The sequence below is a fragment of the Liolophura sinensis genome, chromosome 10, assembly GCF_032854445.1.
Source record: "Liolophura sinensis isolate JHLJ2023 chromosome 10, CUHK_Ljap_v2, whole genome shotgun sequence".
Classification (NCBI taxonomy): Eukaryota; Metazoa; Mollusca; class Polyplacophora; order Chitonida; family Chitonidae; genus Liolophura; species Liolophura sinensis.
The window spans coordinates 30455019-30473299 of NC_088304.1; the positions used below are offsets into that span (position 1 = coordinate 30455019).

At 40.1% G+C, this 18281-nt stretch overlaps 1 protein-coding gene across 1 annotated transcript; it reads right to left on the reverse strand.

Moving 5' to 3' along the window:
• Nucleotides 1-5794: 5794 nt before the first annotated feature.
• LOC135476112 (toll-like receptor 6) lies at nt 5795-9580 on the reverse strand. Its single transcript, XM_064756013.1, has one exon. The coding sequence runs from the start codon at nt 9540-9542 to the stop codon at nt 6606-6608; it is 2937 nt and encodes a 978-aa protein (XP_064612083.1). The 5' UTR covers nt 9543-9580; the 3' UTR covers nt 5795-6605.
• Between the last annotated feature and the right edge of the window lie 8701 nt (nt 9581-18281).

The following is an 18281-nucleotide window of genomic DNA, read 5'->3' on the forward strand; positions in this document are numbered from 1 at the left end:
CCAGACATTACACCCCACTTAGTCACCCAATCCTTGCTCTAACCTTCCAGTGCTGAGCGCAGAGCGAGGCAACAACAACCGCCATTTTAAAAGTATTTGGTATCCGGGTTCGATCCCAGGTCTCCCGAAGTCTCCCGAAGTCTCGCGAAGTCTTACGACTGGCTGTACACGTTTACACGAGTTATAGATTGGTATTGATACCACGCTAAAACGTCAGTAATGTTTCTGATCTTGTGTTTCCTTTCATTTTAATTTCTTTCAAATATTTACTTCACCATTACCAGTGTGTTAAGTATTGGGAAATTGAGAAGCGAAATGCTTAAATTTGCTTACAAAATTATCCTACTGTAAGTAAAGATAAAAAAACTTACATTAGCCTTTTTTAAAAAATTATATTCGCTAATGAACTGAAATTTTCTGTGATTACCGAGAATAGTTTTACGTTGTATTTATAGTGTTAAAATTATTCTAAAATTTGAAACAGTTATAAAACGACGCACTATGTACATTTTAAGAGCTTTATTACGTGCCAACGACAATCCACAGGTTGCTGGAAGACCTTCCCACGTACGGCCGGAGAGGAAGCCAGCATGAGCTGGACTTGAACTCACAGCGACCGCATTGGTGAGAGACTCCTGGGTCATTACGCTGCGCTAGCGCGCTAACCGACTGAGCCACGGAGGCCCCCTGCTCTCTTATATGTAGGAAATACAATAACAAGCGGAGACAGAGGTCAAATTATTGACGTCTTCCACACAAGAACATTCTTCTATACAGAACAGACATGCACCTTTCCCGCCAAAGTGGGCTCTGGAAATTAGCATATTATCCTGCAACATATGTTGAAGAATCAACGTATTTAAGCATTTCCTAATGTCACATATCTAAAATTGTGTGTTCTACTGTATCTCTGTGAAAGGATCAAAATAATTATTATAAAAAAAGCAAATACACACAAATATATATATATATATATATATATATATATATATATATATATATATATATATATATATATATATATCACGTGTTTAATCAGAATTCATAAATAAAATTGTTTTAGGCTTTGGGCCGTGACCCTACTGACCTCGGACCGGCCCGGATAGCACAGTTGGTAGAGCGTCCGCTTCGGGACCGGTAGATCCAGGATCAATCCTTGATCGAGTCACACCTAAGACTTTAAAAGAGGAAGTTGTAACTTCCTCGCTTGGCGTTCAGCATGAAGGAGATAGTGCAACGACTGGTTGACCCGTATCAGTATAATGGCTCGGGCGGGGCGGCTTGCTTGCCTTCGGTAAGTCGTCTCAGTGAGGCAGCACTAAATAAAAGAGCGGTGGAAATCCGTCCTGCAACAAGGAGGCACATTACACGTACATGCACCCTAATGATTCCTTCGTCGTCAATTTTTCAACTGAAAAATTGTTGAAAACGACGTTAAACCCCAAGCACTCACTCACTCACCTACTGACCTCCGCGTTCTACATTTCTGTACTAAATTTCATATTGGTGTCAGTGATGTAAAGCCAAAGGTAGGGAGCGACACATGCACTTTAAGGAGTATGGCGCTGATCAATTTTTGTCAGAAATCTTTGGTATAGCCTCTTTAAGAATGTTGAATCCCTTGTCTGTTACAACTGTTCTTCTCGGCGACGAAATGCTTCCCTCCCAAAATAATTCAGAGTTGTACAGACTTTTCTCCTTTGCGTTCAAGTTTTCATACACAGTAGTTACACTGATAGTGTAGCCTATATCACACAATTTCGTCCATTTAAAAGTTACTACCTGCCTTATTCTGCTGTAACATTCCACGGGCGAAAATGTTTTCCTTGAAGATCTGTAGATCACTGATTGTAGATAATTTTTCTTCACTGAAGATGGCTACGATTCTCATTTGATTCAGCATTTCCACCTGTCTCGAGACTCAGTTTCTGAAAATAATATCTGTACCTATTTACCGCCTGACGATGAGAAAAATGATGGGTTATATTTCTGAATGAATGGTCTGGTGTGGGTTGCTGGAGATTATTAATCTGTCTACAGAATCAATAGTTCAGCGCTAAATATCATTTTGGTTTCATCTGTTCATGGTAATTTAAGTGTGTTACAAAGCAAACCTTTGTTTTGAATCTCTCACATTTTACGACGTTGCCCATAAACGCTTGACCGGGTGTCGAGCGTATTGAAGGTATTTCCACCCTCTTTGCAACGTAAAATCAGATAATAGTGGTATATAATCACTACCTGAGTCGAGAAAGAGATTTAAATGAAATGGTCAGGGGATGTAACTCTGGTTGGCAAATGTCATCCTAAAATAGGACTGACCCACCGCCTTCGTTCAGAATCTACAATTAAAATTTTAAATGGGTATCGTGGGTCTCAGTTATGTAGTTCCTATATGAAGATATATGTGAAGACTAACGTCACATATGCCCCAAAATTCCACGGATTCATCTTGTCCTACAGTATGCTGTTTTGCTTATGTTGGAGTCGACAATTGTTTTTCACACTGAAAGATTATTTGCAGTTTTGAAAACGAAGTCAGATCATTCCCTCATTCACATATTGAAACAACGATTCTGAGAAGTCCAAGCGCTTGAGCCCTCTACGCAAAGAGAGTTCATCAGAAAGACTGGAACTGGTGTTACCACAGGTCTAGTTAGCAACAAGTCAGTACTGGGTGAGAATACATTTTTAAACCAAATAATTTTTTTTGGCATATATAATTCCGTAAATTATGTATACAAATGTACAAGAATTATGTTTTCATGATATAGGCCAATAGCCTTTAAATAATGAATGACAGCAGATGCAAATCACTGTCAATAGCATACTGTGTACAACCTTTGCCGAGCTTGGGCAAAATCAACACATTCAACCAGCATATGACTGATATCGGCCATCGCATAGAATACTCTTGTTAGCAATGCTCTCATTGAGGCTATAACTTTGTGTTGCACGAGACAAAATAGGCAGTTATATAATTCTCTGTAGGTTTTTTGATAAATTGATTGATATTTTATTCAATAAATTCAATTTATTAGAGCTGGTGTTTGGCACAATATTGGTGGGAGTAAAGCACCAGAGAGCTGGATTTATCACAACATGTTTCTTTACATTGTTTGGTGTCGAAGGTGAATTATCAAGAAAACAAATACCATGAATATTTTTGAAAATTAATGTTTTTAAAAAAGACAAAATCAAAATCATTTTATGCTACCGAGCGAACGCTACATAAGATGAACATCTATATGTTACAGGAGTTGTATAGTTGTGATTTAAGCAGTGACATGGAAGCATGGTTTGTGTTAATCAATAATTTCATTCAGAACAGAACCACTTTGGTGGCCTAATGGTTAGAGCGTCCGCCTCGAAGTCGACGGACCACGGGATCAAACTCGGGTCGGGTCATACCAAAGATTTCAAAATTTTCTTGTTCCTGCCGGGCTTGGCGCACAGCACAGAGATTACAGCAAGGAAACAGGACTGCTTGGTCCGGTGTCAGTATATTGTGACTCGGTTAGGTGTCATGCCTGGTGTCTTCAGCTTGATACCTCAGTGGCGGCAGCACTTTGGCGGCATGGACTTTCTCTGCCACAAGAAGACACATTGTACGTAAACACACTTAATGATTCCTCATCAGTCATATGACTGAAAGACTGTAAAGTACGACGTTAAACCTCCAAGCATACATACATACGTACTCGAGGCATGCTTACTTGAAATGAGCCGTACGATATATTACTGCAAGGTGGTTTACTTAAATTAACAGATCTTCCTCGGGTATGATAATACTGTACAACAGTTTTACTGATGAAATAGTTGTTAAAACTGTTTGGAATTCGTTCCGACAAATTTTTGCCTAAGAAGGAGAATTGCGAAGTTGGTATGTTCTGATAACACCAAGATTTCTAGTCGTCGACATATTGGGGCTGTATGCTTGTAACTGTGACCTTTCCTCCATGGTAGAGGTGGTTAGCACGTTACCAAGACCAAGGAGCCTCTCACCAGAGCGGTCTCTCTGGTTCAAGTCCAGCTCATGCTGACTTCCACTCCGGCCGTAAGTGGGAAGGTTTGTCACCAACCTGCGAATGGTTGGGGAATTCCCCCGGGCCGATCCCGGTTTTCTTCCATCATAGTGCTGGCTGTCGTCGTATAAGTGAAATATTCTTGAGTATGGCGTAAAACTCCAATCAAATAAATAAGTAAAATTCTTTCTTTGACTTGAACATGACGTACATGGTGGCGCAAATACACATACCCTCAAAGAAATGATCCGTGAAATTTAACACAAAGTCTGTTATTTGATTAATGCTTGAATGCATTCTGTATTGTGGCCGATTATTCTTTAAAACATAGGACAAACTTTCTATCAACTCAACATAGAGATTTTATTAGATTTATGTTCAAAAGGACACAGTATTATGTTATAATAACATAATGTATTCTAGCATGACTTAAACAACATACTTCCTGTTAAGTGTATATTTTTAGTGTGTATAATTTGTGTATATTTTATGATACTGTGTACATTTTATCCAGTATGAGTTGACATGGAGTAAGAGTATCAAAGTGGGGGAAATGGCTGAACCAGTAGGCAACACTGACCACTTAGCAGCTGGGGTAGAATGTTACATGGTTACAGGTCCCGATACCGTCTGAACCAGATGCCAGCACCTGGCTGAAGACGTCGGCCGACTTTAACAACAGATATATACACGCTTTAACAATGTTCAGAACGAACATTCATAGTTCTTTGCTCCCTGACTGTATATACATGCCGTTCACTATAGGGAGCTCCTCAACGTATAAAGCATGACAACCTTGGCAGACTGCTTTGTACGCTTGAGCAAACATCAAATCTATTATCTGCTCTACGCTAAAATGCACCTTTTATGTCGGCGTGCAAATTAATACGGGCTGTTCAAACCTATTGCATGGTAAGAGTTTTAGATGCAATATGATGTATTTTCATACGGTGGACGACATTCTTTTGGTCATTTGTGCATTGTAACCTTTGCTGAAGAGCACGTTTCTACCAGTATTACGCTGTGCATATCTGTGTGACACACGCGGAAAAGTTCACCTTGCCAATAATCAGTGGTTTACGCTGGGTACTCTGGTTTCCTCTACCCCTAAAACTGACCGTACATAAATATGCACGAATGAAAACTTTGTAAGTATGGACATAAACGACAATTAAAAATAAAGTAAATTTGGTCAAAATAACCAAGGCTATCAATGTGTTACATAACATACATGTAAATAAATTTTATTATACAAGCAATAAGCATAACTGAAGCCAAAATAGTTTCACAGATCTGTTTGTCATCACACAATATTTAAAACAAGTTGTCAGTATTTCCTGAATGCGCACTGATTTGTTGATAGTGATAGGTTTTCCATCTGTTGAACACATGAATGTGCAGATATTACCTAATATGTCAATTAGGGTAAAATACATGTACTGTCTAAAATCTCATTGGTACTCGGCTTTTTTTCTTAAATATATGTCTGCAGAGCTGGTGTAAACACTATGGAGAGGAAGATATTCTAATACGTTCGTGCACTCGGCCAGCAAGTGTAATGCGTAAGTGATGAATTTCAAGCGTAGCTAGGAAACTTTGATACTGTATCGTTCGTTCGCATGCCCAGTTATAGGAATATAGTACGATATGTCTACATCAAAGATCCAGTTATTTGCAAGGTAATGTTTGAGTACTTTCCTATATGCACTTTTAAACTATATATATATATATATATATATATATATATATATATATATATATATATATATTGATTCTAGATATTTCAAACACAAACGGAAATTGAAATGACAGTTTCATGTCAAACCATGTGACTAGAGCTCAATAAAACGGAAACTAGTCAACATTTAAACATATATTAACTTTTGACACAGATTGCGTATTCTTGAATAGCATGAAAGCGTTCGTGGAATATTTGAGAGTAGAACTTCAGGCCGATCTGAAGCATTTCTATGTGTTGATTCGTAGACTTGGATCAAAGCAGTTCATTTTTTCAGCGAGAAAATGCTCTTTCCTTGGGATAAGTAAATGAGGCCTCCCATATCGCATTTTTAATCGTAACTAACAGTGATACGGTTCGATTTTTATAATCATTACTCCGTATGTCAAACACATCATAAACAGTCATTTTTATAACTGAACTATCTTATAAATCCATGGCAAGTGTTAACATCTAAGGATTACATTCATGTATAGGCACACAACTGACGGCAAAATGTAGCAAATACTTTCTTTACAGCTTAATATTTCACTGCATAAAACCTTTTGGCAGACGTTTTACTAATTTAAACACAATTACCTTCCGCCTCTGTTAGACGCTATTAGCAGGCAGATTTGATTATTGCCAGATGAAACATTTTGGGTGATTTTACGTGGTATTCCTCACAGTATTAATCTGACGGAAATGCTGTAGAAGCTTTATAGAGAAACCATGCCTTGTGCACAGTCTAGATCCTGACACTTCACTCGCACATTCTCTGTGACAACTGGCATTCGAACTCAATTAGTCACCAGTTACAGTACAACAGTAGGGATAATTATTGCATCGCACATTGTCTATATTTATACCTTAGAACTGTCCAACTCTTCGTCCAAAGGTCCCGACCGAGCACGAGATCCGTTTACATTGTTCAGGGACACCTGTGAAGGCTCCACATCACGTTTGGCATCCAATTTTTTGGAATCATATACCGTGGTATTGCCGTCGTTCACCTCTGGGTTAAATGTCAAATCCTCATCGTAGGCGTCGTTCATGTATCCAACATCTGACGTGGGCTGAAAATAGGATCCACGAATATTCGAATTATCTACCCGTTCGTGAATTTGATCTCCGTTAACGGTGGTCCTATGTTTGCGTCGCTGGAAACAAAGTTTTAGCTGCTTGCGTTTCCACACCAAAGCGACGACGACAATAATGGCGATGAGGATGATAACGACCGCTATGGCTGTATCCCGCTCAACAGTCCCCGGAGCCAATGCTGCTGACAAAGTCATCGTGGTGCACAGCTGTGTAGTGGACGGTCCGTAGTTAAGCTGACCAGTAATACAGGCGTTATAACTGTGATCAAGCTGCAAGTCCGATAACACGTGAGACCGCTGATCGGGTTGTAAAGTTGTCTTTATCACTGCAGATGGGCGCAGAGAGTCCGTGTACTCTAGACTCAGATATTGAATGTAGACTTGCCCTGGACCAACGACCGACCACTCGAGAATCAATGTCTCGTTGTCTCTTCTGAAAGTCAAGTTCTCGATGCCAACTGATTTGTTATTCCTTTGCTTAATGCAAGGAGTTTCATAGAGTTTCGCATCCCGACACACTGCATCGGTTGTCGTTCTCGTGGACAGCCTGGGTTGCACGCAAATGCTGTATTGATGCCCGCAGAGAAGATCGAACAAGACAACTGATCGGTTACTGGCAGGAATGAGGCGTTGTTGAACCATGGCGTCCGAGACGTCTTTGGACGTCAAACGAAAATGATCGATGTAGCCAGCCCCCGGTCCTGATACAGACCATTCTAGCGTCACACTGTCATTGTTACTATCTAGGGAGAAACGCCACGTTGAAATCGCCAAGTCCTTCTCACAGTGTGCTGTTGTTGGTGTTGAATCTGATGATTTTATTGTTTCAGAGATGGAATTCAAAGCACATCTGGCTAAAGAGTAACAAGTCACAAGATAGAAATTTAGTTCCGGAGGGAACTGACAGCGAGCGCCGTCCAGCCTATTAACCATGGAACTTCCTCTCAAAGAAGCCCCTTCACAATCACACATTAAGGGATTGCCAGTCAAATACAGCTTTTGCAACTTTGTCTTTGATAAAAGCTCCGAGGCTTTGTTCAAGGAGGCAATCTGGTTCAAACGAAGGTCCAGTTCGCTCACACCTCCAAAGCTGTCTGGAGATATCATTGTTAGCCTGTTGCCCATTAAATTTAGGTGAAGGAGTCGGAATGTTGATGCATCTGATTTAGGCATTAGGGAGTTAAATATCTCTAGCTTGTTGTGACTAAGATCTAAGATTTGAACTCTACCCAGACAGGCATTTGGAAAAATATCAACAATAGCGTTCCGCGAAAGATTCAATGAGTGAACCAAAGAAGACTCGCAAGGATTCCATTCTCGCGATGATCCATCATTTGAAACCTTCAGGGGAAATATGGTTATACGTTCCAAGGAGTTGTCTGAAAGATCCAAAAGCTCGACAGAGGTTTCATTTGAGAATACCAATGGAAGCCTGACCCGGTTTCTGCTAAAACGAAGCAGTTGAAATGCCGCTTCCTGCGAGGCATGAATGATCACATTTTCTATCTGGTTCTGACTCGCATCCAAACGGCCATTCGTGATTTTTTCCTGATTAAAGACAACGTTGACCTCTTGAAGATCATTGCCTGAGACGTCAACATTTACAACGGATCCTGTGATTATTACTAGCTCATCACTTTTTCCGAATGTCCTCAAACGGTTGCTGGAGACGTCAATGTGTCCTGGTAACATAGCTCCGTCAAAGTCAGTGGTTCCGGTCAAAGAACAATTTCTAAAGCTCACCTGGAAGAGATTTACGAACCCTTTGGTAATGTTTTGCGTTAGTGCTGGTAACTTATTGTAAGACAAATCCAGTTTACGTAAATGGTAGAATACGGGAATTCGTTGTAGAAGATCTGATATTGTCTCTGAGGAGAGATCATTATGAGATAAGTTCATTCCGCGCAGCTGTATTCCTAGGCCGAAGATAACACTTTTGTCGATTCGACTAATCATGTTTTGTTGGAGATACACATATTTGAGCCGAGGTGAGTTTGCCAACACATCACGTGGTATTTCCGTCAGCTTGTTATTATCCAAATACAACCGAGTCAGAGTTTTCAAATTCTTGAAAGCTCCAGCCTGTAAGCTTACTATACTGTTGTTACTGGAATGAATTGTCTTTATTTTCGGCCAATATTTAGACACACGCGTCAAAAGTGTCTCGATGTTACTTCTACCATCGTCAGAGACGTTCTCGTTATTGCTTAAAGATAAATATTCCAGCTTTTCCAGTCTCCGAAATGCGCCAGGATTAACCATTCCCAGGTGATTGCCATTCAGATCCAGGATACGCAATGCCGTTGTGCTGTTGAAGAAATCGACGGGGATATCCGAGAGTTTATTTCCCGAGGCGTACAAGCCGGTCAGCATGGCTAAATTGGAGAACAACTTGTCCGGAAAACTGGCAATCCTGTTATTACTGAGGAACACGAACTTCAAATTCGTCGTATTTTGAAACAATTCTGAGGGTAAACTATCGATGTTGTTGTCCTGCAAATATAATTTTTGGAGACTCTGCAGCTCAGAAAAGAGAGAACTGTCCAGCTGTTTTAACGCGTTTCCGTTCAAATTCAGCGTTTGTAATTTGATAAGCCCAGAAAATGATCCAGATTCAACAAACGAAATGTTATTCCATGACAAATGCAAGCTTTCCAGTTTAACCAGACTTGCAAAGTCACCGCTTTTAAGTGTCGACATTCCGTTTTGAAAGAAAACCAATTTTTTCAGTTTGACAAGAGGAGATAGGGCGCAACTGGGTACCGTTGTCAACTCGAAGTTATTCGTAAATTCAACGGAATTCAGTTCAGATGCTAGCCCGGCAAAATCTGTGCACCCAAAAGAAGACGTTCGTGTAGAGCCTATGATCAAGTTTGTAACACGTATACCTTTGAAAGCATCCTTTGCGAAAGAGACACGCTGGGGACTGGAGACATAGAGCCGGTGGTATGACACATTCGATGGTAGAAACGCGATTAGATTCTTGTCCAGATTTAAGCACATAATGTCGGTGCCGTTTTGTTCCGAGCACTCGCAGAGTGGGTTTAATGGACACTGTTGGCCACGGGCACCATAGGGTAAGGCGGCTAATGTGGTCAAGATGACCAGACCGAGAAGCATGTAGACATTTGCCCCCATCTTGATCCGTCGTCTCTATTTCGACCGGTTCATGTGTGAAGCAGTACTCTGCTCTGAACCACACTGAGCATATCACATATCATACCATGGTCACACCCAACATAAGACAGGAAGAACCTGACAGTACTTCATGTCGTATTTTATTCACCATAGTATACCAGTATAGGATCATCTTGATGCGTGGAGATAAACTACGCCTGGAAAGCCATTCAAGGCTTTACCACCATTCCAATTGTTTGAATCTGCGTTTTGGCGTTTTTTAAGTGGGTGTCATGGCAACACGCGCAATGGGGAAGGGCGCTTCATTGTTGCCGTTCCAAAGTGTTTAAAATCACATTCATTGTAAGCTTTCACCAGCCTGGGGCGTTACACATACCAGTGATTTTCAATGAACTGATTCACCCAACAGATACCCGACACACATTTGCATTCACAGGGAATAATAGCAAGTCTTCTTCCACTAAACTGTACTCCGCGGCAGGTACCCATTCCTGACAAGTGAGCAAGTGTCGTATACACACACACACATGTGTGTGTATATATATATATATATATATATATATATATATATATATATATATATATATATATATATATATATATATATATATATATATATATATATATATATTGTTTCACCTGGAAAGAACAGACCAACAAAACTAATAGTTATCAGGCTGCGTGAAGGAAATATTATATTCACATCTGGATATAGGGGCTTAATTCCACTGGTTAAGTGTGATCATTTGCTAACACCATGGCACTGTCGTCGTTGATTTGGTTTTAACATTCATACTGTTTCCCACGTTTATATAATATCACTCCTGCACCTATTTTGTTATTTCATTCATTTTCACTCTTTCCATTACTCATCTTAAAAGCAGAGTACTGACACTTTGGTTTCCTTAGGTTTAGCTTCGATTCTGTGTTACTTCACCTCACGTTCATACTGTAACCGGTCCGACACAAAAGTCTTTCAGTGGCCTTATACATTATAAAAGATATGCTTTGCGACTATATAATAACGACCTATAAATATCTCTTCACGACAGAGTACACAAGAAAGCGTGGGGCTGTTTCAAAGGCACTTTATATTCAATGAATTGTAAAGGTGTATTACCTAAACGCCTATCCCTTTTGCACTTTTAGAGGAACTTTTTTTCCTGCAATGTGTACGAAAAAGCAAATCTGATATTAAATACCTATTTTAGGGCCAGAGATCATCATTATGATCCCTATAAAACCCGCCTTACAATCCAAATATTTGGCTGCATTTAATCCAGTCACGAAATGTTGCTTTTTGAAAAAAAATCTGTGAAGATATAGCTTTTGGTGGTTTTTCTAATGATGGTTTCTTTATTTTTTTCACGTTTTCGTTCGCTTTAAAGCCTGGTACACATACACTCGGCGGATGACAGTAGTTGACCGGCGTATTCGAGTTTTAACATGTCATTACATACCGGCGGTGACCGGGAAAGTTGAACACGTTTCAACTTCACTGGTGGCTAAAGCTGTTGGCCATGTTCTCATAAGGCCGGTTGGGTCAGCCGTTGGGGGACAGATGGTTCTGGGGGCACTTTCACAAATACGTCGTACTTGTACGATATCGCATGTATAGGACAAAGGTACGTTAACAGTCACGTACAAAATGTCGTACGACAAATGTGCGATAAAAAATGTCTTACGCCGCTTTGTGAAAGTGGACCCAGGTGATCCAACAGATGAAAAATGTCCAGTAGGTAATGGCAATGAGCCAAGTTACTAGTATCCATCAAAGCCAGTTGCTTTGTCCTCTAACCGCATAGATATCATTACAACAATCGTATTACTCCTGGTATTAATCCAGGTATTAAGGCGTTAAGCACCAATCAAATATTCCAAGCCAGCTAAGCCCGGCAATCAGTGAGAGAATGAATGCATGAATGATTATGGCTTAAGGTCACGTCAGCAGTATTTCAGCCATATTCTGGCGAATCAGGGAGAGATGAGCAATGTACAAATACCCTGTCCATAAGGCAGGGACTAACCCATACCTCGTCTGTCCTAGGGATTAAAAAAGACAAGCATCTCAACAGTTCGACCACGAATCTTTCCTTCCCGGGACCACAGACAACCGATGGAAGAATGTACCGGTGCTGTCGGGAAGAGTTACATCCCTTGAGTGATATTTTCACCATGACTACGAGGTAGACCAGAGCCCTTTGCCACTTTACATAGCTATAATCAATATCATGTATTCTATTTTTTTCAGCCAGCTGGCCTTGGTCATGGAATTTTTAAATTTCCGCAGCTTAAATGTTCGTGGCGCCTTGTATTACGAGAAACAACAAGGCGGTTTGAACAATCTCACGTTTGTAGAAGCTTACTTGTCTTCCACTGCTATGTACTGCACATAACACGTGGAAAGGTAATCAGTAACTAGATAAATTTCGATGGTTTACCCCACTCACACCGGGTTTCATACAACCGCCGTTACCTGATTTCTTTGGAATATGGTGCTGTTCAATAAATTAGAATCATCCGGTACATGATCAAACCTAATGTGAGTGATGGTGTCTTTCAGCCACGATCTTAGTGTGTTTTCTAGCACAGATTTTTTTAACTGCATAGCCGGAGTTACTGAAATACTAATTGTGCCATGCTAACCGAAAATCCATGAATAACAGAATAGAAGCGATAGCCTAAGAAGATATAACAGTGTACAGTGTGGAAAAACATGCATTTCTTAGGACAGGTTTAAATTTACATTGTCCTAAAAATATATATATAGTGACCAACCTGTCTCACTGGAGAACCAGTTCCTTAAAGAGAATATAAAGTTTGCCACAATATATACACAGAAAATTTGATATAGGACACAGCTATCACAGAAAGCTATCTAAAAAATCCTAAAAATTTTTGAAAGACGACAAGATGAAGTTTAGTATTGGGGATATGGCAATTAAGTCCTTCCATGTTGTGGAAGCCCTTATGAACTTGGCCAATCACTAGCGCTGAAAGCGTCACGTGATAATTGGCTGTCACGTCAAACAACCTATTAGCTCTCGGTTGTCAGAGTGGTTTCTTATGGTGAATTGACAGAAATCGATGCAATCAATTGGATTTTGCGGATAGTTTAAGTCTTAAGCTGATACATTATAAACCAGACATTTATGAGCAGGGAACTAAGAGCGGCATGTTGAGCAAATTCCCTAAAGTCGGTACAGTTATCCTGTCGCACGTTATCCTGTCTCAGTTGGGTTATCAACAGGGTACCCCTTTCCCAGAGCAGGTAATAAGAAGTGGTGCAGGAAGAGGTAAGAAGGGGGTATTGCGTTGAATATGACAAAGTATTATGTAATAATAACTGAATACATTCAAATATCACTGAGACCGCAGACTTCATGTTAATATTTTAATAGATTAGTTTCTTGGTGCAACTTCATGTTTAGACAAGAAATCAGATAAACTTAGTGACAAGACTTTGTCGGAAAATGGAGCTTCTTCCCCTCCACTTCGTTTTCCCCATACGAAACAAAACCACAAGAAGACATACACACAAAACAACAAAACTTGTTTTGTTTCGCTCAACACAGAAATGTGTTAACCCCAACACAAATATGTATTAAACAGCCGTACGTAACCGGTGAATTACGGCTTCCTGTGAATGTACCTCAACAGAACTATGTAACAAAATGCGGAAATGTTAATTTCAAACGATTAGACGCCATCTGGAACATGTAGACTGACTTAAACACAGACTTAAGCACACCAAGTCACAATAGCCATATGATACATGTAGATACGAATATCCATTGAATCATTGGGCTTGTCCCGGTACCCCATGTGGGTTTACACGAGGTAACAATGTATCCGGTCAAATCCTGATGATGACAACGAGGAATGTCACCATAACAGCCTTGGTTTTTTTTTTCTGAGAATGACAGCGAGCAACAATTCAAAGGTGTCCAAGGTAGACAGCAAAATTTTTCAGCAAAAATAGTTAACGACGTGGAAAATTTTCCGGTTACTCGACATGTTGCACTTTGAATATCTCCACAGTCAGGAAGACGGCCATTGGTATAGCAAAGAGCATGGCCAATACTGTTGTAGCAAAAGACCACCCCAAGGTGAAGTTCGGTAGCACTAAACTGACCCCGTACACGAGTAGCCCGGCAAACATAGTGGCAACTGAAACGAAAAGAATAGTTATTAAGACATGCATGTATTAGAGGTGTACACATTTAACCTATAATCTAATAAACCATAGATATGGCGCCATTTTTGGAAATCATTTGAGAATTTCGTGCAGTTTGATTGGTCAAACTGGATCGTTACCCTCGGCGGAGTTTAATGGAGTGGGCACTCTACAAGAACCCAGTGAAATCTACAGTGTATAACATGTTTGATATAATCCATTATCCGAGCCGACAAGATCGCCTGCAAAATACGCCTGTAGGGGTGAAAAAAATGGCCTAGCGCACATTTATTTATCTATTTATTTGGTGTTTTACGAAGTACTCAAGAATATTTCACTTATACAACGGCGATCAGCATTATGAAGGGAGGAAACAACGCAAAGGCCGGGAAAACCAACGACCGTCAGCAGGTTGCTGGGAGACCTTTCTACGTACGGCCGGAGATGAAGCCAGCATGAACTGGGCTCGAACTCACAGCGACCGCATTGTTAAAGGGCTCCTGGGTCATTGATGTTATGTTTTAAGCTGAATGCATATAATGTACATTTTTTAAGACATAAACTGCACAACATGTCGAAATTTTAAATGTTGTTTTGTCGATCGGTATCTGCGCGTCAGCAGCCTGCGGATGGTCGTGGATTTCCCCCTGGCTCTGCCCAGTTTTCTCTCACCATAATGATTGCCGCCGTCGTATAAATATTCGAAGTGAAATATCCTTGAGTATGGCGTAAAACACCAATCAAATAAATAAATAAGTAAATGCGCGTGTCAGTACGTGTAATATGTATATCCGTAATTAATAGAACGGGAGTTGGGTTCTCTTTTGTATGCTCATGGTTAAATGCTTGAATCCAGCAGTACATTTTGTAGACCAAAATGATATTCTTGAACGGACTCGCATCCAAATGACTTTATCTATACCTTAATATTCATCTATGGGTAAAAATTTTAACTTTTTTTTTTCTAACCAGGTCGAAGCATGAAAAAAAAACAACAGTGTGGACTTATGGTAAACAAACTATGACGTCTTCGTTGCACGCCATTGTATGGTGATGACTTGTAAGTTATCTAGCCTAGTGGCAGATGACGTACCCGCTGTATACGACAACAACGCCACAAAAAAGGCAAACGCCTTGTGCCGCAGTCTGCTGTAGTATATGTAAACAAACCCGAACATGGAGACCAGGCACAAGCATATGAATCCCATGAACTCCAATCCTCGCGCCGTTCGCAGGGAATCTGAAGAATAAATCGAGACAGTAAGTAATTTTTACACACAGGTGTTTCAGGAGAATATCATGATAGCGCATAACTCGTTGTAGCAATCCGGTTTCAATGCCGAAATTTTAATGCTTCCTCACTGGAAACACCACGTGAAAAACGCAAGACTCAACTCGACCCAATACTATCGAAGTACATACACCTGTGTATGGACGGAATATTGAAAGTTTTAGGTTGTGCGTGCGTACAACACAATTTATTACATTTAGATCTTTATAAAGACTCCAGATACACAAATAACCAAGAACCAGTCCAAAGCATCGTCTCTTTCAATGGCTAGGAAAGGGATAAGGAATTTCTGCCGCGTTGTACCAACGATAACGTAGAAGTCGGCATAAAACTCTATCCTTCCAAGTCTTTACGCACCAACTATCACAAACTATCTAAAATGTTGACACAATACTGATATTGAACGAGGTACGGTTTTTGCCAGCTGTTATTTTATTTATTTATTTACTTGATTGGTGTTTCACGCCGTACTCAAGAATATTTCACTTACAGTCTACAACGGCGGCCAGCATTATGGTGGGAGGAAACCGGGCAGAGCCCGGGGGAAACCCACGGCCAGCAGTAGGTTGCCGGAATACCTTCCCGCGTACTGTTGGAGAGGAAGCCAGCATGAGCTGGACTTGAACACACAGCGACCGCATTGGTGAGAGGCTCCTCGGACATTCTGCCATGCTGGCTTGCCAATACCTTCGGCAGAACTTCATCTCTAGCTCGTGTAATAAAATTTCCTCTCATTGCAAAATATACGATATCACGGGCAATTTCAAATTCGGTTATACGTGTAAACCATTTACATGGCACAAAAACAGATAATTGTGTTGTCTTACTTTCATAACTGGCGCCTTGTCCATTGACGGTGGAATACGGTTGGCAAGTCAGTGTTCCGTTAGGCTCTGTACACCTGAACCACAACCCATAACTCACGTCATCCCCGTTATCTTGTCCCGTTTGCCAGCGAGATGACGCAAACCCCGAGATCAGGAAGATTCCGTCTGTCATTGCGATCAGTAAGGCTACTTTCGTTAAAATCGCTGCTTCTTTGAAACCAGACATACTTTCAAGAAATCTTCTTATCCAGTAAGAGCTATGATTTAAAATTCCATGTATGCTTTTCTGAGTGGGATTTCCTGCTTGTTTTTTAGTGCACAATATCTACTGGAGCAGGTAATTCATTCCTATAGCACCGGCTTTAAATGACACGGTGCGTCATATCATATTTTACAAATACACTCTGTACGTACTTGTATATAACTGACAGCTTTGACATATCGGAGATTAGCTAGCATGATAGCCATTTTAATTTCAGGTGCATGGCTTAATTCTAAACAGGTCGCACGTGACCCTGAGGTGTTCTTCAAGGTGTCAGGATCTACAATATCCATTTGATCCAATCAAGCCTGGTCGCCAACTAGTTGCTGGGTCTTTGGCATGCGAAGTTCGGGTCACCAGTTCCATGCCGCTTTGGAAGTACAAAGCGTCATAACGGACGCAGTGGTTGGCAAGACAATAAAGCCATAGCTCAAGGCGCAGTCCATGGACTACATTTAACATTACTTCCAGTTCCGTAATACTTGTTTTGATAGTCCTAAACACTTTAACAAGCTGTACTGTATTTAAAATGAGCAGCTGCTGTGAAGTAAATGGAACATGGCGTGTCCAGCATTGCCATCGAACTTAACTGAACAAGTAATTGTCAAGTAAATGGAATGGAGTATCTAGCATTGCCATCGAACACATCGCTAGATGAATTGGAAAGAGCAGAATTTCATACCAGAAACCATCATTCCCTACAAAGTGGAAAAAAATTAGTGTATACCTTTAATAAAAAATAGATTCTGTTAAAATAATGCAAAATGCTTCTTAAGTTCTCTCTTGCAAAATATAGTGGTAGAATGTATCCTGCTACAAATAACTAGGCTCATTGCACGGAAAACAACCGAGATCTATTTTTTATATAATACTTTATTTTAAGGAAACATTATAAAGGGTTAACATTGAATTCGCTTGCTAAAACGTATCAAGTGACGCCCCTTAGTGGTATGATGTGGACATGTCATGTATATATATATAACATGTATATATTTATATATAGGCGAGGTATATAGAAGATTAGATTTCCGAATTATTAAGTGCACAAACAAACAACTGTTAATGGATAGCCAGATAATTCCAAACTCAAAATCACAACAAATTAACCTTTTCAGAATGTCTGTTGTTTGAGTGATGAACGTATTGTATAATTATAACATTACGCTGTGATATACTCATCATATCATCCTGTTCTTAGTCTCATAAAATGTTCTTGATGAATTAACAGAATATTTGTACATATTTAACATGATAATCTGTTGCAGTAACAGAATAACCTTCTAGCACCAAGACAGCAAATTTGCTAGTAAATTAACAGGCTATATTTTGAGAGCATTGTTAACTGAGTAGGACTCCAAATGTCCTCGAAATGTGGCCGGATCACGGGATTGAACCCAGACCTGCCTTGTAACAAACAGATGCTCTAAAAGATTATTCCAACCTACAGGGGGGTCGGCACTTTTTGTATATTTTGACCTACTGCATGTATATTCAAATTTCACACCTTGCCTATCAATCTAAATAAACGAAACAACAAGCGTCTTTCTCGGTGACAAGAATTCCTTTCGGGCGTCTCCAATTTGCTATGGTGCTTTATACGCCCGCTGACGTCCATAGCTGCCTTTGTGTGCCAGGGTATACCTACTGTAAATACTCTATATAGAGATATGTGTATACAGTCTGTATACGATAACGGTTTGGTCGTGACTTTTTATCTATCATAACAGGTTTATTGTGTATGTAT

Bases quoted from the DNA above. Each gene is read 5' to 3' on its own strand.
- LOC135476112 (XM_064756013.1), bottom strand. From the start codon at position 9,542: ATGTCGACACTTAAAAGCGGTGACTTTGCAAGTCTGGTTAAACTGGAA.